The 16033-nt window shown below is 41.7% G+C and overlaps 1 protein-coding gene across 1 annotated transcript in view; it reads left to right on the top strand.

The window, feature by feature from the left end:
* The window catches only part of LOC306706632 (sodium channel protein type 5 subunit alpha-like), a gene marked incomplete at both ends in the record, with an annotated part of 28864 nt that overhangs the window by 8496 nt on the left and 4335 nt on the right, over positions 1–16033 (top strand). The window contains 12 exons of the mRNA XM_079173778.1: positions 1467–1608; positions 1994–2191; positions 2287–2472; positions 2563–2955; positions 3021–3150; positions 3669–3907; positions 5268–5441; positions 5653–6009; positions 9399–9800; positions 12934–13051; positions 13176–13330; positions 14070–14243. Coding sequence (XP_079029904.1) covers positions 1467–1608; positions 1994–2191; positions 2287–2472; positions 2563–2955; positions 3021–3150; positions 3669–3907; positions 5268–5441; positions 5653–6009; positions 9399–9800; positions 12934–13051; positions 13176–13330; positions 14070–14243 — 2668 coding nt within the window. The remainder of the gene's footprint in view (positions 1–1466; positions 1609–1993; positions 2192–2286; positions 2473–2562; positions 2956–3020; positions 3151–3668; positions 3908–5267; positions 5442–5652; positions 6010–9398; positions 9801–12933; positions 13052–13175; positions 13331–14069; positions 14244–16033) is intronic.

Here is a 16033-nt window from a genome sequence, read left to right as displayed (position 1 = left end):
TGATGACGTGATGACAGGCATGCACACACATTCACACACACACACGCACACATACACACACACGCACACATATTCAAATGATATTTTCAGCCTAGATGGTTAACAAGTTTGTGATAAATGATTTGCTTCAAAGGTCCAAGCAGTTTCTCATCGCGCCTACTGTAGAGTTCAGGCAACCGCTTATCCCCTCACATCTTAAAGCCACTATGCATCACGGATTATGACTTTGGGCACAGAAACCCACCACCTCAGCCCCGCCCACCATAGAGGGAAAACACTTTGCTGCGATTGACAGATGTTCCTCTGCTGTTCTGTTACACAAACTGCAGGGAATTGATGGTACACTCTCAAGAGTACTAGTTATAAATACTGTAAACATGTAAGCAAAGAGCTTCCACAGAGCTCTTACGCACCGGGGACTCTGTTGTTCTTTATGAAAGTCTAAAGGACCGCGCCTTAACTAGAAATCATTTATACTCTAAATGTTATGCTGATTATTGAGATGAATGATACAGTAAAAAAATCTGGAAAATAACAAAAATGTATCAAACTCACAGGCTATGTTGTAAAATCATGTAAATGTAGTCGTTCTTTTACAATTAAAAACGTCTTGGAATACATTTTGTATTATTATTCCTGCCCAGTGGTTTGGAATGAATATCAAAAAAACTATGACTAGAACTAAAAACAACACGATATGCTTTGAAAAACGGTCAACAGTCATTTTATTCCCAAAACAACAGGATAATGGGCTGAAATATGCAAAACCATATTGAGTAGAAGAGGTGCGCAGGTTGGTGACAGGTTGAGCAGTGCAGCCGAGGGGAAGGAACGGCCCGACAGGAAGATGTCGCTGGCCTCACGCAGCCTCCTCTGTCCTCACTGCTGGATATTAGTGAGCATTCCTACTTAGCTGGCAGGCTGGTGAGATCTACAGCTGTTGTCACAGCAGCGCTCTGCCGCCCAGCTGTTTCCCAGCCATTACGAAATTATTCTGCACTCAGATTGAAATGGCAGTCCAGCTTGTTTTCAGCTGCTGGACTTAAATATTTGCTGTAATGCCACTATGCTGCCTGACAATGAAGATCAGAGATGAATGCAATGGAAACATTTTTTGAACTGCAATTTGACATCCATCTGGCTCAGCGTAATCCCTTTTGCTGTGGCGCATTTTAGTCCTGCTGCCTGGAGGGAATTTCAAGTGCCCTCTTCAGTTGAAAATAATGGTGTTGATAGCAGTGTGCGTACTTACTGACTCATCCGCTTCTCTCCCCTGCGGAATCAAAGGCCACCGGGCTACATGTACGCAGATACTGGAGATGTTTTTAACTCTGGTAAAGCAGCCTGCACGCTACCACAGCTGGGTCTGCCCCAGCTGCCACTGGTTTGATTGTGCACCGCCTTTGTTTATTAGTGTTGTCCCATAGTCGTCTGTCTCTTGCCTTTCAACTGTTTGTGCATCACAGGAAGTGTCCAGATGGATTTGACTGCCTAAAAGTTGGGAGGAATCCAAACTATGGCTACACCAGTTTTGATACCTTCGGCTGGGCTTTTCTGGCCCTCTTCCGACTCATGACACAAGACTACTGGGAGAAACTGTTCCACCAGGTGCCATTTTTGAATCTACCAATATTCTGTGTTGGTTTGTGGTGAATTTTAAATGTTTTGATCCACATAAACACACATACATACAGTAGAATACAATAGTTTTGCTCAATCAAATCAGTCAGATAATGATGATTAAATAAACATTGGTTAATTCTCTCACTGTTAACACTCTCACTGTCTATGATGCATTATAAAAATACTGCGTTATAATACACTGTATTATTATCGATATAAGAATGAGTGAGTCCTCCAATGTCAGCAATGAAATTATTCAGTGAAATGTTGTCCATAAACAAACATTATGCCGAAACTAAGAAAAAAAGGACTCAGAATTTTCCTTTAACTTGTGGATTTGATTGTTCTGACTTCATGTCTGCTCCCTCAGACGCTGCGCTCAGCAGGGAAGACCTACATGATTTTCTTTGTGCTGGTAATCTTCCTGGGCTCCTTCTACCTGGTCAACCTCATCCTGGCTGTAGTGGCCATGGCCTATGAGGAGCAGAATCAGGCAACCATCGCTGAGGCCTGGCAGAAGGAGAGGGAGTTTCAGCTGGCCATGGAGCACCTTCGCAGAGAACAAAGAGTAGGTTCAATGCGAAAAGTCAGTTCATGTGTGCTTCGAATTTAGGACGAAAAAAATAAATGATCTCCCGTAACATAACTCCTTTCTGTGTGAAGTTGGCAGCAAAAAGACAACAAGCACAGGATACAGACTCAGTGTTGTCCCCAGAGTTGTCTCCATTCTGTCTGAAGACGGGCAGCATACGTCGAAGCAGCAGGAGAAGAAGATCGCATCGGGCCTTGTCGGAGGAAACAGCAGAGGAAGCTGCTGAAGAGAAGTTTGACCCAATGGATGAGCCAATGGTACGTCATCCAACACTCACGCTCTAAACACAGTCTTTGATGTTCTTATGAAAAGCCATTGGAACTAATGTGTCCTCTGTGTTTCTGTAGCCATCTCTGTCTCCCCTTCCGGTCCACCCTCTGCTGGCCACGCTCTCCTCTCACCCCCTCAGCACCAGGAGGGGAAGCCAGGTCAGCGTCTTCAGCGCTTTCCGGCCGCGCAACAACTCAGAGGCTGACTTTGGGGACGACGAGTACAGCACGCATGGGGACGCCATCAGGAGTCGCACCAGTTCAATAGCAACGCCCTGGAAGAGGAGGACGGGCAGTGTGCGGAGCCACTGCTCTCAAATCTTCACCCCCAGCCTTAACATCAATGGCCGGCTCAACATCTCCCTGGATCAGAATGGAGTCACCACTCTGGGCCTACACACTCCCACCTCCCTGCCTGCTTACAGCATGGAGAGGGTCAGGGAAGACACAGTGAGTGACAGAAGCCTGTGTGTAGTTAGAAAATCCTGCAGTGAAAAAGATACAAAGCATTTTATTTTGGGGTGTTTTCTGTCCAGAAGCTCACCAGTATGGAGGACACAGTTACCACCCTTTTCCTCCAGCCCTCCCCAACAGTGACTGAGCCCCCTCCAGTACAAAGGAAAAGAGGGCTGAGCTCTGTCAGCTTCTTCAGCGATGCCATGGGGGGTGAGTCCTTTTAAGTAACTAAAGAATAGTTGGACATTTTGGGAAAATGCGCTTATTTGCTATTCTTGTTGAAAATTAGAAGAGACGGTCAATACCGCTCTATGTTTGTACGCTTGAAGCTCTAACCAGCAGCTGGTTAGCTTAGCTTAGCACAACGACTGGAAATGGGGGGAAACAGCTAGCCTCGCTCTGTCTGAAGGCGACATTTTGTTGCCACCTCTAAATCGAATTGATTAACAGGCTTAATCATGTTTTGTCGTTACATAACCCTGTTATACTGTTATACTGTTGTACTGTTGTACTGTTTTAGCAGATTTACTGTGTTAGTTAGTGAACTATCAGTGGTTGGTGGATTGTATTACCTTTGGACAGAGCTGCTTGCCTCAGTTTCCAGCCTTTTTGTTAAACTAAGCTAATCTACTGTTAACTGTAGCATCATATTTACTTTTTTACTTTTTTAAGCGGGGATTTAGGGAGAGGCCTGGAGATGAATAGTTCACCTTGATGTCTCTTTGCAGAGCTAGAGGTGTCGAGGCAGAAGTGCCATCCCTGCTGGTACACATTCGCCAAGAAGTACCTGATATGGGACTGTTGCCCCTGGTGGCTGAAGTTGAAGGACTGGGTGAAGTTCATGGTGATGGACCCTTTCCTGGATCTGGGTATCACCATATGCATTGTGCTGAACACCCTCTTCATGGCCCTGGAGCACTATCCCATGACTGATGAGTTCAACACGATGCTTTCAGTGGGCAATCTGGTAAGGGGCTTTTAAAGATAGGGGTGGGCAGGTTGCCAGCGTGTGAGACACTTTCTCCTAAGTGCTGCTGGGTTGGCAGCGGAGAGGACTGAAAGCTTCACTAGGAAAAACAAGTAAAGAGGAAAGGCGACAGCATTCATTCAGATAATGTCTTTCTTTATCAGACAGTTGGGTTTTTTATAGCCAGTGTTTTGCTGCACTTAAGGTCAAATAAGGCCGTGTTGATCCTTTATCAAGCGTTCTGCTTTAGACTATTTTGCGATTGTCCTTGGTAAGAGGGAGTATTTTTAGCATGGAGTGGGATTGATTCCCAGATTTTGCCATCTCCCCCTACTGGTGAATCTCTAATGACTGCTAATGTCTTCAAGTTTGAAAACATACTTAAAAGAAGATAAATGGAAGTAATACTTTCTTATTTGTTACCTTCACTGCTTATGTTTTGGTCCTATTTCTTTGTCTTTTAGTTAGTGGAATATCTCAAAAATAATAATAGTATTTCTGTGAAATTTGGCAAGTGAAGGACATTTCGAAATATTCTCAATATTTTCTCTTAAACATCATAGATGTCTTGGTCCTAAAACTGGTACATTGCACAGTATCCATTCTAGTACTTTTTAGTTTTTTTCACTTTGACCTTTTCCTCAGAGCTCTAAACCTCAACTTAAACAAGCTGCGTTATTTTATCTTTTTTGGTCACTTCGATGTAGCAGAAAAACTGTAAACACATCATTGACATTTCACCTTATAAAGTCGTTATGTTACGTGATGTATTTATACATCCAGCAAATACAGAGCAACATTAGCATTCATTTGGAGTTTGAGTTCACCTGATGAGTGTAAGTCTAATATTCACTCTGCTTCTTGCTCTGTTTTGGTCTCCACCAACTCACGAGGGAAATGTCTGTCTCTTAAGCTGATAAATGCACCACTATGTTCACCAGCCAGTCGGTCACTTTGTCTATCTGCTGTTTGATGCTGGGCCAGAAGTGTACGGTGGGTTTATCAGAGCATTTTCTGCTGAAAACCACTGCCTGCGGCTGGAAACAAGGTTGATTAGAGCGGTGAAACTGAACCAAACAGTACTGTATCTCTTCGGACAAAACCACACAAAATCAAAACTATGAGCTAAAATACACTAAAACGCACACTGAGGGATCTACAGTCGGGTAGTAATTATCAGTGGGCCACAAGCGACACCTGTCACATTACTCATAATCCATTTGAACCATTGTTAATATACAAATATGAATTAGTGCAGCTTTTAGTAAAGAAATACACAAAGTAATATTCCAATTGAAAGGGACATTTCTGGACTTTTTCCACCTCTTACTGTTTTTATGCCCCTCCGTATCTGTTCTAGGTTTTCACAGGAATCTTTACAGCTGAGATGGTGCTGAAGCTGATTGCCATGGACCCTTACTACTACTTCCAACAGGGCTGGAACATCTTTGACGGCATCATTGTTTGCCTCAGTCTGATGGAGTTGGGTCTTTCCAATGTAGAGGGGCTGTCTGTCCTGCGATCTTTCAGACTGGTAACAGTTTTATCTAGCTTTTTCACTATTCGTCATTTGCCATTGTTTGCCTTTCTATTGTTGTATATTTTATAAATGTAACAAATCAAAAGGTGATTGACAAAGGATTCAATTCTTTTAGATCATCTTATAATTAAACAAAAACTCAAACACACAGTTTCTTGTAGAGATGCAGAATCATTTGTTTTCTCCACTTTGTTCTCTTCATCAGTTACGAGTCTTCAAGCTGGCAAAATCCTGGCCCACTCTCAACACTCTCATCAAGATCATCGGCAACTCGGTGGGCGCCCTGGGAAACCTGACCCTGGTGTTGGCCATCATCGTGTTCATCTTCGCTGTGGTGGGCATGCAACTGTTCGGCAAGAACTACCAGGACTGTGTGTGTAAGATCTCCATCAACTGCCAGCTGCCTCGCTGGCACATGAAGGACTTCTTCCACTCCTTCCTGATCGTGTTCCGGGTGCTGTGCGGCGAATGGATAGAGACAATGTGGGATTGTATGGAAGTGGCCGGGCAACCCCTCTGCATCCTGGTGTTCATGTTGGTCATGGTTATTGGGAACTTGGTGGTGAGTATTTCATTTTGACGTGTTTTAGAAGTCTTTTTAAAAAAAGCCCATGACCAAAACCATTAGGACGAACACGGGCATTGTAATTTATCTTCAGTCGATACTACAAAAGAATACTTAGTCCTAGCACATATAGTTTATGGTAGCAGGAACTCTACTTCAAGAGAAATTCTATTGCATGTCAATACAACCAACTGTAAACCAAGTGATGATGTCATTACTGATCAGGGATTGCGTTGTTGCACCAATGAGGGTTGGTGATTCCATAATATGAGGAAGGGACATCCTCAAACAGTTGTTGATGCCTCGTCGCTATATGTTTTGCCAGCTCAGATTTCTGTGTAGCCACAACGGTTTGGACGCGAGGAGCGGCTTTACCGCAGCCTCATGTCCAACGGGGCTGAATGTTTTATCCACTGCTAATGAACTAAGCCTTATGGGAGAAACCTAGTCACCTAAGTACTGTACAAAGGATTAGCCAAGGCCACAGTGTTCTCGCTGTCGTTCCAGCCTTTGCAGCAGGTATTGGGTTCCACACAGGATGCTACACGGTGTGTACATCATAGCATGTGGCTGTTTCCGTAAAAAAGTAGTTAATCTGTATAACATCTCTGTTTGTACACAACTGCTGTTACTTTGTGCCATAGCAAGGATATGTATATATTTGTATGTCCGCCCATATGGTGATTTGTTGTCCAGCTGTGTCCTAAGCTTACATTAATGACAACAGAAAAATCCCGGAAGCGCAGGCAGCCAGCAGTTTGAGCGTTTTTTTTCATGGACAGTGTAGTTTTACTTCGAGTGTGGTGTCATTTTAGTGTTGATTCTTGAAATCACACATTGTATTCTGTTTCTGCACTACATCGGCCTGAGTGAGTTGAATCTAATTTCACTTTATTTTTATTATCATAAAGTTTTGCCCTGATCCATTTTCAGGATTTCTTTTCATTCTATTTCTACTAAGGGTACGTGGCCTGACCCTAACATAAATGACCAAGAGATACTGCATGTGTTATGGAAGTCCAAACAAGAGAGAAATGTGCTACCAGCTACTGGATTCTCCATCTCATGCTTAGCACAAATTAGAAAAGTATTATAAACTGCAATATGAGCGTCATCTGCACTACAATCAGCTCAGTTCTGTCGCATGACTGTTTTAAAACCCTGTCAGGCTTTTTAAAAAATGGAGCAAGGCTTTGAGTGTGGCGGACCTGTTGGATGTGGTTCAAACACCTGTTCCCAGCATGCCCTCTGTTCCCTCTGCCATTTAATGCTAGTGTGTTCCACATTTAATCCTACGCTCTGAAATGTATCGTCTGTCAGAAATGTTTTAAAACATTTTTGGTTGACTCCAAAATATTTGCTACTCTTTGCCTGGATGATGACTGATACTGTTTTTCATGCAGATCTATAGATGCTGCTATTTAATCTAAAATATACATGGATGTACAATACATCGTTGTGTATTTCCTGACAATATTTACTATAGAGGTATAGAATATATATATATAGAACAGTGTTTGGGGACACATAGTTGTGTATTATGACATCATTTTGCTATAGAATTGTTATTTAAACAGATCAGAGGTACTGAACTTACCATGTTAACTTAGCAAAATTATATCACTCAACCGGATAATTTGTCAAAATCTGAAGAGTTTGGAGGAAGGTGTCCTTTTTATCACCTTTTCATAACCAAAAACACATGAGTAGTGAAAGTAAGGAATGGATTAAACAGTGTTAAGCTGCTCCAACTCAAGCTACAAAAGTTAGTATGCCGTCTATCTAGCGGGCTATGCTAAAATGAAGAACATTTTAACAACATTTTTATGCCCCTGTACCTTGAGTGAAGTTCTTCAAGTTTGGCACAAATGTTCACTTGGACTCAAGGATGAACTGGTTAGAATTCGGTGTACGGTGGTCAATGGCTACTGACCTCACAAAACACGTTTTTGCCATGACTGAAGAATTCACGTGCTTTTTATGACAATTTCACACAAATGTCTAAAAGGATAAAATGATGTCGTCCTGGACAGACATGGATGTAACTGCAACTTGACTGTTTGGCGGAGTTATACAACCACAGAGCGGTAATTCTCGTCATAATTCTATACTATAATACTATGGCTCACTACTCTACCCTGCAATGCCCTTACAATACTGCTCATTCATCCCCACGTCTTCTGCATGGATCATGAGCTTGTGGGAATTCTGACTTTTTGGCTGAGACATGACGCTTTAGCCTCAGTCTTTAAGCACAATATTTGTTATGTAGCCGTCATGTCCACATTTAAGAAGATTGACGGGACTTTTGTTTGCGAAACCAAGAAAACTTTACAAAGTCAGCAGGAGATTGAGTTTTCAACCAACTCACATTTGTAGTTTTGAAGAGCCTGTTTTTATAGACATGTTTCAAAAATAACTACACATTTTGAGTATTAAAGCTGCCTTGGATATTTCTGTAAACTGCCTTTTGTGCCATGCCAGAAGGCAAAGCTTGACAGGAGTAGCAACACTAACTAAGGAGGCGGGGCTTAGCAAACGTTCAATTGCAAAGTTACTTGTCTTCTCTACCTCCAGCACCATTTGTCATCTTTACCCTGGTGATTTCACACCAGTTCACACCTTCTGACTCTTCAAATACTCTTTCTGCCCCTTCAGAAGCACTGACATAAGATGAGTGGTGAAACGACTTAAAGGGCACATAGCACCTTCAGTGACCCTGTTGTCTGGGCAAAGATCACGACGGTGCTTCTTATTGAGTTTAATGCACAGAAACCTTCACCACACGTGAATCATGGGAAAGCTGTTTATCCAAAGGGATTATCCAGGATGCTTAGGGGCGAGAAGGCTGGAGGGCATTCATCACTAATCATCTGCTCATGCTCCCCATCTCTGACTGGCTCAGTGGCTAAAGATGATCCTTACCAACTGTGCACATCACACATGCACACACACACACACACACACACACACACACACACACATGCTGCTGTGCAGAGATGTGCTTGATGCTGCTGCTCTCTAAGCTAGTAGACAGATTACTTGGGAGTTGGATGCTTGAAAACTTGATTTCAGTGTGGCTCACAGCAGCCATATGTGCCTGAGCATATCTGTGTAGAATATGCTCCTGAATTTACAATGCAGGATTTGCCAGTGTTGACAAAATAGGGAGAAGGTCATGTCATGCACGAGGTACACGTATGCTTAAGCTTACAGGCTAAACTACGCTCTGACTTGTCAAGAAAGATAAATGTTGATACAAGCACAATGTAAATACAGCATTTTCTGCCATATTCAGGCTAAATGGCTGTGAGGTTGTAAAATTGTTGTGTTGTTGTTTCTCCAAACCAAATAAGTAATGTGACACAACACCTATCTGTCCACAGGTGTTGAATCTTTTTCTGGCCCTGCTGCTCAGCTCCTTCAGCTCCGACAACCTCTCTGCCCCAGAAGAAGATGGCGATTTGAACAACATCCAGATCGCCATCGCCCGCATCCATTCTGGTGTCACCTGGCTCACCACGTGCATCGCCGACCTCTTCAACCGCAGCTTGAAGCGTCGGAAGCAGAAGGTCAATCAGGCCACCAAGCTGGTTGGGAATCACGTGGAAAGCAATGGTGGGATTTGTGGACGCTACGGCGAAAAGTACATCATACCAGAGGGGGACAGCTACATGACGAACCCCAACTTGACCGTCATCGTTCCCATCGCACCCGGAGAGTCGGATGTGGAGTTTCTGGAGGAGGAGGAGGTTTCTGAGTCGTCAGAGGATGAAGACAACAAGCCGGTGGGTTTTTCACCTCCTGTGTTTTACGCCAGACCTGAACCCTCTTGGTTTACCTTTGCAGTGGTCTTTGGATGGTATTATCTACCAAATGTATATCTACCGAAATAGTTTTTGTGCAAAAATGATCAGCTACACTGATCAGCTGCTACTGCTGTTACATCACGCTTTGGGTGAAGCCAGAAGCAAATTTCCCATCAAAAACAACACTGTAAACGTAAGAAGAATCCAAGTTAACTCACTTCTGTGTTGTATATTCTCTTTGTGTTTGACGTGGATTATTGTTGACTTGAGGCTAAATTAACCATGGCTGTGGTGGTTTTAATTTCAAATAGTTGTAGCTAATTTTAGCAAATGAAAATATGCTAAAGGCTTACATTTTTCATTTTGTTAGACATACAATACTACAGCAAGCATTATGGCTAACGCTTTATTTTATTGGACTGTAATTTCCTAATAATTTACCAGGAAGTTTCCTGAAAATATTTATGTACAGTAATTTAGTATTAATCGTAGGGAAAATAAGCTTTTTCTTGGAGGAACAGCTCCAAGTAAATATTCGTTCATTATTCATTTATTATTGTGAAGTTTGCTCTTCATATACATTTAATTGAAAGCTTGCAAGGAGACATGTTTAACATTTTTACGTGTACAGCTGCCTTGCTGAAGACTGACTTGCTCGGTTATGGTTAAAAGTATCTAAAAGTGTACTAAGCAAACTAAACAACGTCTCTAATTTCCCAATTAGTAACAAAATACACTTTAATAAAAAAAAGTATGTACTGCGTGGACTGTGAGTTTCTACTACCACATCCTAAACACAGTAGATTTTGAAGCTTTACTTTGATGCAAATACAGTGCTTCTGTCCTTGTTGTTAAGGCTTCATTAACAGTGTTGTCATCCTATTTACAGTGTAAGACGACACATGTCAAAAAGAAAGGTAGTTCTGCATATTTAAATGGTGGAGATCATGGAACCTGCAGGACATGATTTTAGTGGCAGGTTGTTCACTGGCTCTGTACCCAAGATAATTGTTTCAAAGGATTCATCTATCAGTTTTTGTTTTGACTCTCAGTTTTAGGTCAAATCTATAGTTCTTGACATTGAGCAGAGCCATCGTTAGTGTTATGAGTAACACCTGTTGTCCTACTATGACAAGTCAAAATGTCCGCTGTGGTAAAGGCCTATTATCTTAGGGATGCAGCAATGTTGAAAGGCTCTTGACACCGGCACAGGTGTTTGCACTTATTCTGGTTGATTAGGCCTGTACTCGGACTAAAGGTGGGCAAAGCTATGCTTAAATCCATATGCTAATTAATAGGCCTGATGTGTGATTCATCGCTACTTAAGAAGAGCAAGAAGACCAACAAAAAGAGTGTTTGGGGACCACTATGCCAAGCATAGGCTACTGAGAGTCACAAGTCAGACTGAGGTAGCTATGCCAGCTCTATTACTTGTAATATTAGCATTGTTTATATTATAAGACGACAAGCTGTCCGACCACCGTTTGCTGAGCAAGCCATAATTAAAGATATAGTTCAACATTTTTGGAGGTATGGTTATTTGCTTTCTTGGCAGAAGTAAAGATCTATTCTGTACTCATGTCTGTACGCTGAAAATTAAGTTAGCTTAGCTTAGCACAAAGACTGGAAACGGAGTAAAACAGCTAGCCTGACTCTAGCCTGTCTAGCCTGACTCTAGCCTGACTCTGACAGGAAACACAATCTGCCTACCAGCACAACATATGGTTTCATGGGGGGGGGCATGTGTCAGACTATTTCTTGTGTAGTAAGTCTTGCCATAGTTTGACATAGTTTGACATAGTTTGAAATAGTTTGAAATAGTTTGGACAACAGTTGATTTACGGATTCTGAAGACACCTTCTTGGCGCAAACACCATGGATAAATAAAGTTTGAAGAAATATTCAAGAACATTGGCTACTTGAGTAAGTTTACAATAACTAACTTGCAGTATGCATTACTTATTATCATTCAAAGGCTATTGTTGCTAACTTTCATGTGTATTAGTTGAGCAAATATCTCTCTCTCTCAGCCTCTCTTTATCAAGCTCCCTGTTTCTTCCTCTTGCCTCATTCGCCCTTCCTGTTTCACCTGCATTCCCCTGTCTCCCATTGTCCTGTGGGCCGGAGGATTGTTGAGGTGGAGGATGTGTCGCTCCAGTCTTCTTCTTCTCTGGCAGGCAGACAGCAGCTGGCCAGATGTGGAGCCAGGCCCTGCAGAGCAGATTAAAGTGACACAGCTGAGCAGAGCCAGGCAGGGCCGGGCTGAGCAGAGCGGGCTGCAGTCTGGCGCTCTCTCTCTTCATATTTCCCTGTCCTGCTCTGCTCCGCACCTCACCAGAGGAAATGGAAATGACAACAAAAAAAACTAGCCTTCCATCAGCTTAACAGGGCATCAGCAGCTGCTCAGCCGTAAAGAAGGATACATTTCACTTTGAATACTGAATAATGGCAAGATTGTGTTTATTAAGAAGTTAGTCATGAATAAAGTGTTACTTTACACATTTTGAAGTTGATCACTTGAAAGAACAAAGGCCAATCAGTCTATGTGTGCATGTATCACAACTGCACACAGTACATGTGGCACTAATTGTCTCAAAATGCCATCAGTGCACATTCTCTCTACTCCGTCTTCGAGCACTGACACTAGTAATGCTGGTAATCTGGTTGCCAGGTCCTGCGGATGCTCTTTAATGCTGGATTAGACTTCGTACCAGTTTATAGGATTGAAGCTGCCCCTCTGTCCTATAAATCGTGTTAAATATGTTGCTGTTACAACACACGGAAATCTCATCAAAACTGAATTAAGGCTCAGAGGAGATTAAAAAGGCAAGGCGGTACATCTAGGTGAGCTAGCTCTGATGGGATGAATCCACGCTGAACACAGGGCAGAGAAATGCTGCTGCGCTGCTCTGTTTGAAACTTAGAAGCATATTGCGCACATGGCCACACCCCCAAACAGTGATGTCACAGCAGGTGTTTAGCCTTTGACAGCTGATGGAAAACAACCGCATGATACTACCTGTATTCTGTGCTATACATGTGTTCACACAATGTTTGATGAAAAGTATAAGCAAGAAATTGGTTGGTAACAGTGAGACCTCTCACCTCACAGGAGATGATCAGCCTATCAGAGGGCAGCACGGTGGATCTGAGGAAGCCTGGAGAAGAGGTGGACAACTTGTCAGAGCTGGCTGAAGAGAGTATGGAGCCGGAGGAATGCTTCCCAGAATGTGAGAATTGAGAATTTAGAGTTGTAACCATGTCAAACGATTCGTCAAAGCAATCATTTCATACGTTATAAGTTCTTTGTACAGCATAATTCCTTCATGTCTGCACTGGTTTGTTTTTGCTCAGTGTGCATGAGGCACTGTCAGTGCTGTAAAATCGATACGAGCCGTGGTCTGGGCCAGGCCTGGTGGAGGCTGAGGAAGACCTGCTACCAGATTGTGGAACACAGCTGGTTTGAGACTTTCATCATCTTCATGATCCTGCTCAGCAGTGGGGCTCTGGTGCGGCTCATTTATTTTCTATAACACTTTTTTTTTGGTTTGTTAGTTATCATTGTTTGTACGTGTCATTGTTTTTAATAATGAAATCAGTTAAATCATCCTTTTCCCATCATGCCATGAGCATGGCATCGGATTTCACGCAGCACACAGCACAAGACGTTTTCCACACCACAGTTGTCTTCAATGCTTTTATTGTGAAGTAGCAGCAGCAGGAAATGTTGGGTTTGCATTTGCAGTGTCTCAACACAGCTCTGATACAACTGTAAGAGAGTGAGCAGTAAACCGTGAGACTGGTTTACATGGATGCATAGCATACCTGCGAAGAATTCTGACTGTGAATGGCAGACTCCGCCACTAACTAAGTGAAAACTATAGAGAGAGAATATATAGAGATTACTGAATGTAAATAAAAAATAATGTCCTGCACGTATTAGAAAACTGTGGTTTCTGCTTCATTCACTTCAGTGTCTGATCCCAGTTCTGTTTAGTGCCTGATTGCAGTGTAATATCACCCCCATGGTACTGAAACTTAATGGCTTTATTTGGTTTTAGGGACAATGTTTAAGTGTTTTCTCAAACCGTAATGAAAAATGATTGTATTTAAAACAACTAGTTTTCGTATGATAACCTTAAAGTTCAACTGAAATGAATTAGTTTTGTATGTTAAACCAACAGCAGTGGTGTGGTGTGATGTGATGTTGTCGTGTTTCCTCACACTTCTGTCCCTCTCCTGCTGCAGGCATTTGAAGACATCTACATTGAGAAGAGAAAAGTCGTGAAGGTGGTGTTGGAGTATGCCGACAAGGTCTTCTCCTACATCTTTGTGTTGGAGATGTTCCTCAAGTGGATCGCGTACGGCTTCAAGAAGTATTTCACCAACTACTGGTGCTGGCTCGACTTTCTTATCGTGGACGTAAGCCAACATTTCACGCTTTTTTGTTGCACCACATAAAAAGGATGCAGTCACGTGTTGAGAATTGAGGTTGAAGTTGAACCCCTCTCGTTGTAGCTAAACATTGCTTGTTTGTGGGATTTACAGCTTGATGAGTGTCACATTATTTACAGGAAAGCACTTGACCACCCATGTATGCTTTACAACAACCGGCCGCCTTCATGACTGAAATCGTGCGTCAAATTCGAAACAACTTTATTAATCCCACCATCAGCTCCTCCTATTTAAAACAAACTCCAGACAACTGTTTATACAACCTGGATCAATTAACCAGAAACACGCAGTTAAATCGCACACTAAATAATTGTTACATTGTACAATTTTACGTTTGCTTTGACGAATTAAAAGAAGTGCTCCAGTCATTGGAGTCATGTTCCACTACATTTAAACTGTTGGGTAAAATGGATGTGGCTCTGTAGTGGTCATCCAAAGTGCCCGAGGCGTGCTGCCCGAGGCCTGACTTGACTTCCTCTGATTTCACCTGCTGTTACACAGATTGCCACAGACCGCTCTATTGTTAGGGTAAGTTGTAGTTAGCAGGTCTCAGGTGAGTATGGGCTCTGGGATTAGAAACGTGCATCTGCCTCACAAATGCTTCTGTGTTTCTTCACTCGTAAGTGCTTTCTGTTGAGATATCAAAAGCCACCGTCTTCTGTCCAAACAAATGCACTTCTTTTGAAATGACCTAAAAATGTGAGGCTGTTACTCAGCCGTCATTCTTTGATTCAGTCACTTCGGGGCCTTGGCTTTTATATCAAAAACAAATGCAGTGTCATTTATACTTAAGGTTTATCTACAGAAGATGTACTTTACATATTATATTATAATACATAATAAAACATATTATAATAGCATATTAAACCTATGAAAATGTTGCTTAACAGACTTTTGAGTCAGTTTAGAAATGCACCGGTGGCGCTTATGTCTAAACTGTTGTGTCTAATTCATGTGCTGAGTGTTATTTGTTATGTCTGTTTAGGAGAAAAGACAAATTCTTTTGATAATTGCAATTACCAACCTTTCGTTTCTCTTCATGAAAACTACCAACTTGTTTTCTTTTACAGTGTTTTTATATTTTTCTGTCCGTGCTTTCTTGGAGCCAAAGACTTCTATTGTCGCAAGAGTACATTTTGAGAATCTTCTTTAGATATATTGGACAAACACGTGTGTAAATAGACTTTTATAAAGAAATTCAGACCATTGGGACCTTATAAGTCCTAAATTGTTTTTAATAAACTTTAATTGGATGCAAATTGGGAAACAAATTTGGAAAAGATAGATTTAAATTCTTTATAAAACTCACTCTATTTGATATATATGCATATTTTATATGGATATATAGCTGAGTATGCATTCATGGACACTATTTGTCCATATGTGCATACTTGTCTGTGTTTTGTCATCGTCAATCATGACATAAACTTCTTTCATTTACATCATCCCATTTCCATTCATGGCTGTCATCCATGGGTCATTCAACAGCGGAATACCATTTAGTTCTGTCCGTTTTGGATGTAGAATAGAGTGGAAGTCTAAATTTTCTAAAAGATTAACCAAAAACCAAACCAAATCTAAACCTAAAAAATTAAGTAATAGTGTTCCTAACTGTGGAATGTCCCAAAATACACATAAAACTCAAAAGATATGGCTCTTCTAATGTTATTAACTTTTATGGTCTTTTATTATAATGATTTCTTCAAAAGTAATATAATTGCTAAGAAAATATATGCAGTTCCCCAACTAATATGTTG

This window comes from Pholis gunnellus, assembly GCF_910591455.1.
Source record: "Pholis gunnellus genome assembly, chromosome: 14".
NCBI lineage: Eukaryota > Metazoa > Chordata > Actinopteri > Perciformes > Pholidae > Pholis > Pholis gunnellus.
Note: the sequence above shows the minus strand (reverse complement) of the source record. Positions and strands in the feature narration are given on the sequence as shown.